Raw genomic sequence first — 15,338 nt, 5'->3', positions numbered from 1 at the left:
CTGTAATACTGAGGCCGGCAAGCCCCGGTAGTTAAAGCAGATGCACCCACACAGACAGTCAGTCCGGAGAAACGAAACTTAACGTGTTGACATCTTAAAACAGAAATTAGCTAAGCGAAACTGAAAACTAATTGGATCAGAAGAGAACTATAAATACATTTGATTTGGGTGAGTCAGTAAACAACAATAAACAGGTTTTCTTTCACCTGACTAATTATACTTCAAATGTGAAACTGGACCAACACGAATAGGATAGGACATAATCTCATTGTTAAATTGTTTACCCATTGTTAACCTTTCATTGCTGATCAACCTTTAACACTTTAATAGAGTTTAGCATAGAAACAGCACTTTATGGATGTAACTTTGTTTGACTTATTCAAAACATGAGCCTGCAATCGCATGAAAGTTAGTAAACTAAGCTTTATTTTAACTAAACTTTTTTCTTCAATAGGAAAAAATAATGGGTATGCATAAAATGAGTGTAGACTAACTAAAGAGCAAGTCCTTTAGAAAGATTCCACATGCTTGGCACAATAATGAAAGCAGTAAAATGGTCCTTGTTGAAATATATATGACTTCAAATTCCGAATGCCAACACTCTGTGATAACTTGCTAAAACCAAAACGTGTGTGTTTATCATGGTAACGAAAGTATTGAAAAATCCATGTCGTGGCAGGAAGTGACACCGGAGTATAACACCCACGCCTATGCGGGTGATAGATATGCCTATCAGTGCTAAAACCTCCGCCCTGATGGAAGGAAGCTTGAACTCATTGTGTAAATTGGTGCAAGGAATGAATTACTGGACCTTCAACCTTTACACAGTGAGTCCAGTAAGATAACGTAGCTCAACTTGATACAAAAGATAATTATTATTAATTATGTTATTGACTTTGTGGCACTGTTTCACACTTTTCCCAAGTTGTTTGTGTTGTTTAGTCTGAGACTGTCAAACCAACAGATCATAAATTGTGTTATAACGGACTATTAAAACTTGTTTTTTTAAGTTTTGTGTTTAAACTCTTTAAATTAATTGAAAGTAGGCTCATCATCCAGGAAGTACTTCAATAGACATTTATTTGGACTTAGTGGCATTCATTTGTTTTGAAAAAAAAAAGGTGATGAAATGAACAAACACTGAGTTGTGACTCTGTTCTTAAACAGGAGGCTCATAATTAGTCATCGGCAGACTTATGATCATACTTCTCTTTGTGATTATTCTAACAATTATTTGGGTATGAAAAAAATAAGAGGGAAATACTACATATAGAAAAATATCTATTGACTGTATGTCGAGTCATCTCAATGTCCCAGGTAGTAAAATGTCAATTGAAAATAAATCATTTCTTGTTCCATGACAATTCTTAGCAAACCATAAAGTGTTTTCCTTCGTTTCGCAGTCGTCAACAAGTGTCAGTGACTTATTCTTACTTTTATATGTTAAGTACTGCAGCTTGTGTTTTGGTTTCTACGACCGTGGTCCAGTTGTTGCCGAATCACTCTCCACCGTGGGCTGTAGATCTAAAGGTGGAAAGACAACCCGAACAAGCCTTAGTCTTCAAAATGATTTTTCAGGCAAAAGAAAAGACACACAGGACGAAGTGTGTGTGTTTGTTTAAATGTGCATATTACCAAAGGCTCGGTGTACATTAGTCAGTGTATCTTCCTCTTCCTCTCCATTAAAGACTGAAATACCACGGTAACCCCCTTCTTTGAAGCAGTAATGGATGAATCTAAAAAGAGAAGTCAGTGCATGAGGCATGTCTGAGTTAGATATGCATTTGTCCAACCAATCCTTCTCCACTGAAAGAGAATACTGATAAGGCCATAAAGACTTACTTGTTCCAGATTTGGTCAGTTTTCAAGAGTCTCGGGTCTCCAACCACAATCAGAAAGGCTCGTGCTCGGGTCATTGCCACGTTGAACCGCTGAGGAAATAGTGTCAGTTTGAATTTATTTGCTGGTACTACCGTTGTGGACGATTAGTAGTTTACTGGAAATCAATTTCTTCTTGTTAATGTGCAAGTGATGGCACCAAGGTGCTCAAAATGATAAAAGGAGCATCTAAAATATTGTGGCGATCTTGCAGGAACATCATATATTGCTCCTAAGTTATTGTGTGTGTGTTATTGTGTGTGTGTGTGCAATGCTACTCACTCACTCATAAATAACATATATACACTGTATAAAATATATACATTTAAGAGTCCTTAGAGTGGAGTTCACATTGCTCAGGAGAAGAAGTTATTTCTGGTTCAACAGTCTGATGATTTGGGGAAAGAAACTGTTGCAGAATCTGGTTGTTCAGCTCTTTATGCTGCGGAACCTCTTGCCAGAGGCCAGTAGGGAGAACAGGCCATGGTGGGGGTGAGTGGGGTCTTTTATAATGTTCTGGGCTCTGGTGTACATATAGTCACAAACACAACACAACAACTATAGAATATCAGAGTGTGAAAGATGATATTTCATGGAGGTGAAGCCGCAGAACCCTTCTGAAGTATTATTTAGTATGTCTTTGTGAATCTTCAATCCTTGTTTGACATTGCGGTATACGTTACTTCCAAAACAAACATTTCTGTGTCTTTTGGCTAATGTCAAGGTTTGTTTATTTGAGTAACAGATAAAAAAGAAAAAGAAAAAAAGAATACACACCTTTATAGTTTTGGGAATATTTCTCACAGGGCTTCTTAGGGTGTACAAGCGATACACCTTGGATCTGCATACGTTTCCTTCCAGAATCTTCTAACAGAGATGATCAGCTGCACTGTTTGAAGGAGCGCAAGCCAGGATGTTGCACGAGCGCTGCGTTTTCACTATCTGCTTGATGGCTTCCACCAAAGTCATTGTTTTTCCTGACCAATACATGTAGAAATACATTGTGGCAGTGGGGTGTGGTTAGGGCGCTGGCTGTTGGGGAGAGACAGGAGTGTCCCAGCTGGAGGCCAGACAGCTGAACGTAATCAGTCACATAATAAATGCCTAGTGATGGCCTGGTTCTGTTCTCTTGCAGTAGGCTGGGTTCCAGATTAGACGGAGACGCTTCTTCAGCCACGACGCAGCGCAGTCTGGAGAGCAGCGGACAGCAGAGCGACCGACAGGAGAGCGACCTGTCAGCTGTGCCTGTGATATAACCATACCTGTGTGACACTACACCTCCTCTCTGTCATCATTATCCCTGACTGTGGACAAGAGGGTCCACAACTGGCGCCTGAACAGGGACATGAGGGAGGGGGTGGCCACGCTGCCCTTCAGCAACAGCAGAGTCAGATGCTTGTAGACCTGGCGGCGTACCAGAAGGCGGACCGAGACCTCCTCCAGGGAATGCTCCGGTCATCGGCAGCCCCGGAGGGTGAGTCGGGAGGTGGGCCAGGCCAGCTCCCTCAGGTCGCAGTGCAGTACGGCGGAGGACCCGGAGGCCTGCACAGCAGAGGGCTCCTCAAATGCCAGGGCTGGGGTGCTGGCGGTGCGGCAACCTCGGCCACACCCGACGGGAGTGTCCAGTCATGGAGGTGGGGCAGTTGGTCCGGATTGTGGCACCGCCAGACTCCTCCCCCGGTCCGGATTGTGGCACCGCCAGACTCCTCCCCCGGTCCGGAAGGGATGTACCGTGTACCGGTATGTATACAGGGGGGTATTCACCAAGCTCTGTGAGACTCAGGATGTAATCATACCATGATCCACCAGCGCTTGGTTCAGACCGGGGCGTTGCTGGAGGCGTCGTGGGTGAAGGTGAGGTGTGTGCATGGGGATATTCACGAGTACCCTGTGGTGACCCTGGTAATTTCATTTAAGGGGAAAAAGCATAGAGTTAAGGCTGGAGTTAGTACTCGCATCACGCACCCCCTGATACTGGGAACAAATTGGCGGGGTTTGACACGATAGCGGGGAAGACTGGGGGTGTGCGCTCACGTGCGGTAGGGAAATGCGAGTTGTGTGCGGTGTTCAATGGGGAGGTGGCGAACGCCGTTGAGGGGAGTGCGGGGCCGGAGGAGGCTTGTGATGAGCTTCCAGCGTTACGTCCGGTGGAGGACTTTCCCCTCGAGCAGTCTCGAGATGAGACCCTCCGTCACACGTTCGCGCAAGTAGTGTGTGTGTGGATGGTTCCCCACTACACCCGAACGGCGCACTGACACACCCCCACTTCTCGGTGATTAGGGACAGACTGTACCGTGTGAGCCGTGACACACAGACAGGAGAGTTAAATACCCAGTTGTTGGTTCCGAAAAGCCGCCGGGAAACGGTTTTCCAGGCGGCTCATCATAACCCCATGTCCGGTCATCTAGGGTACGACAAGTCACTCAACCGGATCATGGCCCGCTTTTATTGGCCTAGCATTCGCGCGGACGTGAAGCGGTGTGTGAGTCCTGCCGTGAATGTCAGCTGGTTAACCCGCAGGCAACTCCAAGAGCGCCGTTGCGCCCACTGCCATTAATTGAGGTGCCGTTCGACAGAATTGGTATGGACCTCATCGGGCCATTAGACCGGAGCGCACAGGGATGTCGCTTTGTGTTGGTCCTAGTGGATTACGCAAAGCGATATCCGGAAGCAGTGCTGCTGCGTAACATCTCGGCAAAGAGTGTGGCGCAGGTACTGTTCCATGTTATCTCCCGAGTTGGGATCACAAAAGAGATCTTGACTGACCAGGGCAAGTCCTTTATGTCACGCACTTTATCCAAGCTGTACGGGTTACTCGGCGTCCGCTCCATTAGGACTAGTGTGTACCACCCGCAGACAGACAGTGGAGCGGTTTAACAAAACTCTGAAAAACATGGTTCGTAAGTTCGTTCACGAAGATAGTCGCAATTGGGATAAGTGGTTAGACCCTCTGTTGTTCGCAGGGTGGGAGGTTCCCCAGGCCTCCACAGGATTTTCTTCCTTTGAGCTGTTGTTTGGCAGGAAGCCACGGGGTGTTTTGGACCTGGTTAAAGAAAACTGGGAGGAGGGTCCTAGCACAAGTAAGAATGAAGTTCAGTACGTCCTGGACCTGAGAGCGAAACTTCATTCACTGGGACAGTTATCACGTGAAAATTGAGCTGACCTGCCCCTTGACCGACCTGACCCGAAAGGGTTCTTCAGATCCGGTCCAGTGGATGGAGCCGTGCCAGTGGGCGTTTGAGAGGGTAAAGAAAGCCCTCTGTGGGGAGCCACTACTGTTCTCTCCTAACTTTGCTCTCCCTTTTGTTTTGCAGACCGACGCCTCGAACAGCGGGGTGGGAGCCGTTCTGTCCCAAGAGGTGGAGGGGGTCGACCGCCCCGTACTGTACATTAGCCGGAAGCTGGCTCAGCGGGAGGTGAACTACAGTACGGTGGAGAAAGAGTGCCTCGCCATACGGTGGGCGGTCGACGCCCTGCGTTATTATCTCCTGGGGCGCTCTTTCACCCTCTGGTCGGACCATGTCCAGCTCCAGTGGCTCCACCGCATGAAGGATGCCAACACCCGGATCACCCGTTGGTATCTGGCGTTGCAACCGTTCAACTTCAAGGTGATCCACAGGCCGGGTAACCGGATGGTTGTGGCTGATTTCCTCTCTCGCTCAGCGGAGGGGAGGGGGGGGGGGGGGAGTTAGCTTGCGGGCGGCGGGCTCGCGGCCTGAGTCGTGAGGCTGTGTGTGTGACACTACACCTCCTCTCTGTCGTCATTATCCCTGACTGTGGACAAAAGGGTCCACATACATTATTCTAAATCAATACTTAAACATCATTTACACAAACACATGCATGTACCGTACCTGTGCCAGGTGGACCAAATACCAGGTATGGGGAAGGTTTTTGCAGAAGCAGCTACAATGTGTTGAACGGCATTGCACTGCTCCGGGTTGATCTCAAGCTCCATCGGCCTATTAGAGAGAGAGCGGTGCAAAGGACTGATGTCAGAGCTGAGACACAGTGTTTGCATGCAGGGAGGTTTACATGCGCAGGTAAAACTGAACTTTAGGGACAGATGGGATAAAAAGGCACACAGTGAATCAATAAGACAGTACTGAAGTATGTCCTTGTCTGTATCTAGTGTGTTGAATGTTTTTCCCTGGATTCTTGACCTTGAGGTCGTCTGACCTGTGTAGACGTGAATGGTGGGAAGAAAATTGTCCAGTAGGGACACAGCACCTCGCTCTGTCTGTTGCTCTTCACCGGCTCTGCTGCTCTATGCTGGGTACGCATGGGGATACAGTTGATAAGGAAGTTGAAACGGAACATCATGTCCTCCTTGAAACGACTCAGGAACCTGCATTTAAAGTCACACGTAGTCAAGTGTGGCACTACGGACTAAACAACTTAAATTCAATTGTTGAGCATTGTGTAAGGAAGAGCAAACTGAAGACAAGAAGCACTTCTCGTGTCCTGTCTACAGTACTAGAAATAAAAGGACTACTTCCCCCTCACCTGCACAATGATCATTGGTATCTGTATCTTCCTTTTTCCCTACATTATCCAGAGTCACAGAATCAACAACCCAGAGGAAAAGTGTGAACTTATTTCAATCAAGCCGCCTTGAGCTGGTCGCAGAAAAGTACCTTCAAGTCGCAATTTAGATTAGCGCTACATCAGTAGTGAAACAAGGGGTTTTCAGACTAACTGCGGTTTGATTAAATTGGTATCTTTGTCTTTTACGATGGATTGTTCTATGCTTAATTATTAAAACAGTGGTGCAACCCCTGGAAAGGAAACAATCTGAAATGTTATAATTTGGCCAGTTTAGCACTTGGAGCAGCGTGCAGTTATAGAGATCCATCTCTTGTTTAGTTTGTCATTTTGAATCTGCAGCAATACAAAGATGAGGGTGCCTATAGATTATACAGAAAATAAACCACCAAACAATAAAATATCCTGTGTCAGCATCTTCAGGGAATCATCATTTGATCTCATTTAACCCCTTCTTGTATTTAGACAATTGTCAGATCTTACGTTTCACTGAATTGCAGGTTGACCTGCTCCACATCCAGATGATGGACCAAGCCTTTGTAAATGTTCTCTTCAAAAACTCCTGACTGGTTTAAATGAGTCACCAGCACTTGGGTCCCAGTCAGTGTCGATGGTGAGCGTTTAGAGACACTTGCAATCTGATGACACAAAACGTTTGTGTAATATACGGTTTTATTCTGAGTTGTTGAGGTGAACGCTACAGCTAAAGCATTAGCAGTTGTCAGTCTTTATGTGTGTGTCTGTGTGTGGGTGTATCACCTTTATAGTGAGAAGGTCTGTGTTGCTTTTGTGTCTGAACATGGACACTTCCTGGTTGAATTTCTCAAGGTCTGTCTTTAGCTGGAGCTCCTCCAGATGCAGCAGCAAGTTGAACCTCTGGCAGTAGTTTTCCCAGTTCAGAGGTATCTTCTCCTGGCCCCTAAAGAGATCCCAGACATGAAATTGGATCACTTAAACAGGCATAGCAGACACGTCTCTTGCCTTGAAAGTGTATGGTTCACTGTGATATTTCTGTTGCATTTCACTTACTGCAGCTCTTCTCCGTGAGTTTATACTTTTGCATATGTCCTACAAACCAGTACCCTTAACACACTGACCGTTTTTAGTGCAAAAAGTTGTCACAATATACATTTCTATGTAGAATACAAATGTTCATATCACGAGATGAATACTGCTTCAGTGAGTTATTTAGAGAACTGGTTTGATTTTCGTATGTATGTAAACAGCTCTTTGCTCGGGGTGGAGTGAGATTATTTCAATGAGGAGTTATTATTCAATCACTCTTACTTAATACAATTAATAACAGGGGCGGCTGTCTGCAGTCGACATGTCAAAGTGTCCTTGAGCAAGATACTGAACCCCAAATTTCTCCCGATGGCATGGCCAACAGTGTGTGAATGTTTAAAGCAGGGGTGTCAAACTCATTTTAGTTCCGGGGCCACATACAGCCCAATTTGATCTCAAGTGGGCCGGACTAGTAACATCACAGCATAATAACCTGTAAATAACGAGATCTCAAAATGTTTCCCTTTGTTTTAGTGCAAAAAAGTACATTCTGAAAATGTTCACATTTAATGAACTATCTTTTTACAAAACATTATGAACAACCTAAAAGTGCAATTTCAACAATATTATGCCTCAGTTTATCATTTAGCTGCATTACAACTTACAGATCACAGTGTATATCAGGCACAAAACATTTAGTCACAGGTATCTGGAACAATATAGTATTTTACTTTATGATCAAAACAACTTGTCAAGATATAGAAATCATTTTAAAATTACATTCATTTCCACATCTGTGTAGTAATCCTGACACACCACACAAATACAAACTAAAGTGGCAACTATTAAGGAAGAAGGTTAAGTTCTCCCCCTGCCTTGTACATTTATCAAATGTATACATGAAAATACATAAAGGTTGTGTCTCTTTGTACTGCAGCTGCTGACTGACATTATATTTCACTGTTCAATGTCTTTAAATATTTCCACAGTAAGTATTAATTTTCACAGAAATATATTCTTACAGAAATATATAACGTGCAAGTGTCTGAAGCAGCATTTTACTTTAAGTATGCTTACTCACTGTTTGCTCCTGAAACTTGGCATCTTTTAGCGTCACCAGTGCGTCAATATCAGGCGTCAAATCCTGAGGAGCCAATTTCAGGAAGTCATTTAAGTGCTTATGTGTGAGCCTAGAGTGCAGCTTTGTTTTATTGATGCTCATTACAGAGAAAAGTTGTTCACAAAAGGTATGTAGTCCCGAACATGCACAAAACCTTTGCAGCGAGGGCTGTCAATGTGGGGCACCCTGGCAAGAGATGCTGATAAAAGGTGTCCAAGCCCACCGAGGAAAATGTGTCCTTAAAATCTGAATCACACTGCAAGCTGATGACTTCAAGTTGGATGTCGACAGATCAGAAGCCTTGACCGTGAACGGCGAGCGAAACACTGCAGTCTGGCTTTGATGCTAATGCTATGTCGCTAGCAATAAAGTAGCTTTCACTGCTGCATCGCCGATATCTCGGCTACGGGTAACAGACTGCTGTTTCTTCAGACCCACCAACAATTCATGTATCTTCTCTCTTCTCAGTTGTCCTTGCAAGCTGTTGTATGTTTCGCCATGATGAGTCTCATAGTGACGCCAAATATTATAATTGTTGAGCACTGAAACCTGCCGCGAACACACCGAGCACACAGCTTTCCCACTCACCTCTGTGAATAAATAGGAAACGGTCCATTTCTCTTGGAAAACTCTTCACTCCGTGTCCACTTTTCTCCTTTTCTGACAGACATTTTGGGTCATGAGGTGTGATGTTGACAGAACCCGCCAGCTCCAGAAGGTTCTGTTGCAGGCAGCTCCAGCATGAACAGTTTGCTTGCTTGGCAGTGTTGTGTGCGACCCCCAGTGGACACATTTCAAATAGCGCTTACTTGTATTGAACATTTGAAGTTAATGTCTTCGCTGTCATTTTTACACTTTGCAAAATCATCCCGCGGGCCTGATTGGACCCTCTGGCGGGCCGGTTCCGTATGTTTGACACCCCTGGTTTAAAGCATCCAATGTTGTTGTTGTTGTGTGAATGTTGATCCCAAAGATTGGAAAAAGCGCTATATACATTTACCATTACATTTGGTACAAATTATGTTTACCTCCTGATTGTGAGTGTGTACGTGAAAATACATACATGGTGGATTTCTTGAGCTGTTTTATATTGTCGGGCATCGGATAACCCTTCAAATGCACAACAGGCAAAAGCCAGCTCAATCTAACACTGGAGTGGAAAACCAAACACAGAACACAGGACAGTAATAACTTAGATGACTAATAAAAGCAGTGACCAACACATTTGCATTCTGCTTTACTTAAATTGGGAGGAGTGACAGTATTCCAAGTGAATGGAGAAACCAGAAAACCATATAAAACTCTTTCACATTCAAACTTTTGTGGTTATTTATTTCTAAAAATAAATAAAAGGCCATGAGAGAAAATTATTAAGATTCTCAAATCAGTAATAAATCACCAAAAATACTGTATTGGATGATTTCATAAGTAATCACACACACACGAACACACACGCACACGCAAACGCACACACACACACACACACACACACACACACACACACCTTAGTGTGAATGTAGCACAATGCGTTTGTGGCTGTAGGGACGGGCTCTTCAACAAAAGATGTTCGATGTCTGACTTCCAACAGGCGCATAATCTCAAAATGATCTGAGGACCGCAGCCTTGTTTCAAACTTAAAGACCAATAACTGTCCATAGAAGCCTGCATACTCCGAGTAGAAATGGACATCGATTGTATATGCCTGTCCTAGAAAGAGTGTGGGAGAAGAAGAAACAAGGTGAAGAATTTACATAATGCAGTAATGTTACTTTGTGAAATGTGAATTAAGATCGTTGATATTTCAAGGCTGAGACAATCTAAAAACATTTACTTGTTAGAAAATACATTTATTATAAGCCACATGAAATCACAATAAATCCTATTTTCTGTTTTACATGTTGGATTAAACATTTTCATTGTCTTGCCACTTGTGTTGTAACAGTTGTCTGTGCTGAGCCAAACCTAACACATGACTTTCTGGAGGAATTTGCAAAAGGATTATGAACTGTAACTTGCCTCAACTAGATAAGAAATGACATCAATTAACTATGACCAGTCAATGAAGCCTCCTGCTTCTGGTCTGACTACAGCTCAAAGTTCTTTATTATTATTATTATTATTATTATTATTATTATTATTATTATTATTATTATTATTATTATTATTATTCTATTGCTGGAAATGTGCTAATTTGTCACTGGTGTGAATATGTAACAGTTACTGACAACAGCATCCTCTTGTGTGGGTCATATGATTGTGTGTGCGTCTTTGTCATACCTGGTCCAAGAGGGAGTTGCTTCATAGTCTTGATTCTATTTCCATGAAAGTCTCTGATAGTGAAAATGTTTTTTACGAGGTCAGAAGCCCAAAGAGTTAAATAAACTATTTTGACACCAGAGTTCTTCACAGTGAGCGGCACAATTTTCTGTTGGGCAGGAAATGTTATGCAATTTGTCAGTATAATCACTGCAGCCATGAACAAATGCACACACAGAAATCACACAAAGAGACCCCTTACTACCCACAACCACCATCATGTGCACGTTCTTGGAGCCATTAAAAGAATAATACCATAAAAGGTGTGAATATTCATCATAGTGCATTTAGGACAACAGTATAATTATATTATGTCAGTAAGCTCTTGTATTTGAAATATTGAGCGACAAATTCAATTAATCTGCACTACCTGCTTCTGCTGTACTCAAGACTTAATGCAACTGTTTAAAATGATGGTATTATTATTATTATTATTAATGAATCTCACAGGTTCCTAAGCTTGGTCATTAAAAAGCATGTCTTATTAGTCCTCACTTTCTCACCTTGTTTTCATGCAGTGAGGGAGATCTTCTCTTCCGTTGACGAAGTATCTGAGGTGACTGTGACATCGTGTTTATCTGACATCAGTTGAGCCCTGTGTTGTCGGATGACAAGACTTGTTAGAGGTTATATCATACATAGCATGACTACCGCCACAATCTCTCCTGTCTTGGGTGCTAAACAAAAATGGACACAAAAAAAACTTTTAAAATGTGGAAAATAACTAATCTCTGCTTTATAAGAAGCAACAAAGGGGTTTTCAGAAGGTGAATAAGTTATGAACAAAACACATGCTACAACAGATCAAAAGTTCTAAATAGACCACAGAATACGTCTTTGGCAAAAATAAAATTGCCAGTTATAACAATATTGTCAAAATCTGTTGAGATAACAGAAAGCAGCTCTGTTGTCAAAACTTGTAGAGGACTTTGGAGATCTGTAAATTGTTAACAGCAGGGTTTTTAGTGCGCTTTTTAACACAGTGAAAAGACATTCAAGGAGGCAAAATCACCACATGATAACTGCTTGCATAGAAATGAGTCTTTAAATATGGCAGCAACACCACAGCCTTTCCTCTCAGGTCGAGGAAACATTCCTAAATGACTCAATGGGAACTGCTACACTGCTATTATTATCTAGCCAGGTTTTTAGTTAAAATCATAAAATCAAATGTATAGGTAGAGACTGAGAAGATCGCTAATTAAAAATGACTTATTGGTAAGACGTCAAATATTAAGCAGGGGAGAAAACTGAGCATGGCATGTAACTGCTAACAGTTTAGCCGGATTTAATGACTGAGCAGAGGGCATCATTCACTTTCACTTGCATACCAAGACAGGAATTGAGAAAGCTAGTGGCACTTTTCAGCTAGTGGGTTCTGGCTTGCCGTGGGAACATTCATGAGTGCCATCGTCCTTGTGGACTGAACTCAACAGATATCAGGAAGAGTCTGCTGTATTTTGCATACAATCAGTTGTGCCAATTAGACATGCTGTGCTTTTATCAGGCTGGGGAGATGGAGGATGATTCTGATGCTGTTGAGGACGGTGGTTTAAACTCTCTTCAGGCAGGGGCGGAGGTTGCTCAACTTCAAGGTTTCTGGCGTGTTGTGTTATGTCTAGTTGTATTGCTTCCTTTCATCCCTTGTCCTTGGTAAAGAGAGCAGATGGGTGACGCAGTAAGAAAATTGGTTTGGAGACGAAAGGTTTTCTCCTGACTTGTTGAGACAAATTCCATCTGCCCTAAAACGATGTCTACAATTCAAGAAAACGTTTAAATTGTTAATCAAGTGCACTGTATTGAGGGTACATGTAGTTGAAAGCCAGATGTTCAGTTCCAAAAATCTTCTGAATCTCTCAAACTTCTCTTCTGACTGGTTGGGGAGGTTTTGTTGCCATCTCTTCTTTTTGCAGATGTCCATGGCTTTGTCCTACCAGTAGCATCGCAAATCACAGGGCGCTGGGCGCTGGCTGCAATTATTTATTCTTTGCACCTGTTTTTTCGTAGTCTCTTGTTAGTTAGGCGTGTGTTAGCATTCGCTTGTCAAATGTTTTGAGTCCATGGTAAAGATGCATCATTCCAATAAAAATATGGTTGTAGCCTTCTGTGTCTTTAACACATTTAAGTCTCACTAATTTCTAAGTATCAGGAATCCGCTGTCAATTATGTTCAGCAAAAAATATAACAAGGATATCAGCAAAGGAATGTAAGCAAAGCGGAGAGCAAGCAGCAAAGTGTCTGCACTGTAAGAAAGCACAAAGCTTGGTACTGCAGAGCTATTGATCATATTATTTCTATAGTTTATATTTTTTCTTGTAACCAACACTATACTTCCTCATGTCATGTAAATAAAGTTAAGGATAGGGTTGCCTGTGAAAAAGACAAGTTGAACTATATTTACATGCATTTTGGACATAACGCTGCACAGGCAACAACTGCGGCTGCCATCCCTGCTGGTTCAAGAAGCTCATTTGGTCCCGATTGTACTGAAAAATAGAAACAGAAAGGTATATAAACCCACTGTTTGCAGTACGAGTATGCAACAAGTTGTGAATAGCAAAATCCCTAAATCCTATGTGCTCTCATTACATCAGTCATATGATCCCCTAGGTTCCTTACTAGAGTCTCTAACCTAGAGCACCCCAAAACATAAGGCCTGAGCACGATAAGCAAAAAGCAGTTATTCCTCCAAGGAAATGTTGTCCAGTTATGCCCAGGTTTCAGGTTTCTGACCCTACCGTCAGTGCACCTAACGTATACTCCAGGACAGCCAGGTAGCATAAACTTAATAAATAAAGGGACCAAATAGTATTAATTAGTATTAGCCGTAGCTATACTATAGTTTAATTGAATCCACTCTTTAACGCCAGAGGAGTTTTATTATTGTAAGGTGTGATATCATAATATAGTATTATGATTATATTATAATAGTCATGGCTGACCGAAATACAGTGATACTTAACAACAAACAATCCATGTACAAATATGATTAACCAGCTAGCTAAGTGTTGCTACATGTATCCGCTAGGAGGCAGTGGAACACCAGGGGAAGCTAACGTTAGCTTAACTAGCTTAAATGGAGCAACGATTGAGTTTGGCACAGATGAAGCAAATAATACATATTAAATAACTGGGTTTATCGGTAAGTATAACGCTAACTGCCCGATTATTTTTAAACAGTTTAAGCTTAACATTTATAGTTAAAACGTATAAATAGAAAGCATGTTAACTTTGCCAACTAGCCCTGAAACAGCACTAACGTTAGCTAACATTGATCTCAACAACAGCAGACTGCAGTAATATAAAATACTATTTAGCAAACATATAACGTTATGGAAACTTACTTTATTGGCAGACATCAGGTAAACAGCACGGGAGACGGGGAAGTTAAATTTGGATTTGAAGATAAACAAAAATGATCTTGTAATTATCACAGGTGTATTTAAGTGCGTTTTCCCCTGCGAAAATTGTTTACTTATCTTAGTTTAAGGTTATGAGTCGCAAAGGCAACTGGTTATGGTAGGACTGAGATTATGTGCTGTTATGAGTTAACGTTGTGGCCTAATTGTCGCGTACAAGAGTGGACCAACGGCGGTGCCCAAAATAATCGGCACACTAGTCTTGCTTTATGGGTCAATTTCACCGTAGAGTCCATACCTGTCAACCCTCCCGTTTTTCCCGGGATTATCCTGTCCTCCTGTTTAAATATTTTCCCGTAATTATCCCGTATTTTTAACCTTTCAAATATAGAAATAGGCTTAATTTAATAAAAAGTGTACAGTGGTAAAGTGGCCTCCGGTAAAGTAGGTGGCAGTGTTATGTTTAACTTTAGTTGAAAAACGTTATCCGCCAGTAAACACACAAAAGAAGAAGACAGGAACAATAACACAGAAGAAGAAGAAGAAGAAGAAGAAGAAGAAGAAGAAGAAGAAGAAGAAGAAGAAAACATATGATGAGAGTCACAGTGAACGGGAGATAGATGGAGACGCAGGTGTACCTGCCAAACAAGTTAAAACTGTATGCAGGTAACTAGACAAATGAGAGGAGACCTTCTCTTATTTAATAAAAAGCAGAGTCGGACAAACTGGTGCTTTTTGTAAAGTGTGCCATTTAGATGTTAGCATTGCACACGGCGGAAAAAGCGATGTTCGCCAGCATGAACAATCGTCCAATCACAAGCACGCCCAAGAGGCACAAAAACATCCACTGTCAATGACTTGATGTGTGACAAGAACTGTTTCAGATGCAAACCAAGTGACCAAAGCTGAGGAAAGATGTCAATGCTTTGTGCCAAAAATAATGTAGCCTTCATCTAGCCTTGAGGCAGACAAAGTCTGCAACCTATGTTTACAACAAGTCCCTTGCAGATGCTAGGGACTCCCACACTGAATAAAATGTATATATGCAATTAAAATACATACATCTTATAAACATGTCTGTACAAGTAATACATACTTTAAATAAACATGTCATT

At 42.3% G+C, this 15,338-nt stretch overlaps 1 protein-coding gene and 1 long non-coding RNA gene across 4 annotated transcripts; both read right to left on the bottom strand.

The window, feature by feature from the left end:
* Positions 1 to 1,228: 1,228 nt before the first annotated feature.
* Positions 1,229 to 2,950, bottom strand: LOC115010794 (putative helicase mov-10-B.2). Of its 2 annotated transcripts, XR_003832529.1 has the most exons (4): positions 2,656 to 2,950; positions 1,843 to 1,931; positions 1,636 to 1,736; positions 1,229 to 1,524 (listed from the first exon to the last, which is right to left on the bottom strand). XR_003832529.1 is itself a non-coding variant. In XM_029435585.1 (3 exons), the coding sequence occupies exons 1-3, from the start codon at positions 1,914 to 1,916 to the stop codon at positions 1,472 to 1,474; spliced, it is 228 nt and encodes a 75-aa protein (XP_029291445.1). In that variant the 5' UTR covers positions 1,917 to 2,223; the 3' UTR covers positions 1,229 to 1,471. The 2 variants fall into 2 exon arrangements, 1 of the variants encoding a protein (XP_029291445.1); XM_029435585.1 differs by lacking the exon at positions 2,656 to 2,950 and having other exon boundaries at positions 1,843 to 2,223.
* Positions 2,951 to 9,761: 6,811 nt separating this feature from the next.
* On the bottom strand, positions 9,762 to 14,480 carry LOC115010795 (uncharacterized). 2 transcript variants are annotated; one of them, XR_003832530.1, is made up of 5 exons: positions 14,209 to 14,480; positions 13,266 to 13,350; positions 11,368 to 11,459; positions 10,826 to 10,973; positions 9,762 to 10,255 (listed from the first exon to the last, which is right to left on the bottom strand). It is a non-coding gene; the product is annotated as an uncharacterized LOC115010795 (long non-coding RNA). The 2 variants fall into 2 exon arrangements; XR_003832531.1 differs by lacking the exon at positions 13,266 to 13,350 and having other exon boundaries at positions 14,209 to 14,476.
* Positions 14,481 to 15,338: the final 858 nt, after the last annotated feature.

This window comes from Cottoperca gobio, chromosome 7, assembly GCF_900634415.1.
Source record: "Cottoperca gobio chromosome 7, fCotGob3.1, whole genome shotgun sequence".
NCBI classification, from domain to species: Eukaryota; Metazoa; Chordata; class Actinopteri; order Perciformes; family Bovichtidae; genus Cottoperca; species Cottoperca gobio.
Note: the sequence above shows the minus strand (reverse complement) of the source record. Positions and strands in the feature narration are given on the sequence as shown.

Coding starts and splice junctions, on each gene's coding strand:
- LOC115010794 (XM_029435585.1), bottom strand. CDS start 1,916: ATGACCCGAGCACGAGCCTTTCTGATTGTGGTTGGAGACCCGAGACTC. Junction 1,737..1,842: donor ACTGACCAAATCTGGAACAA/GTAAGTCTTTAT, acceptor TTCTCTTTTTAG/ATTCATCCATTACTGCTTCA. Junction 1,525..1,635: donor TAATGTACACCGAGCCTTTG/GTAATATGCACA, acceptor TTCCACCTTTAG/ATCTACAGCCCACGGTGGAG.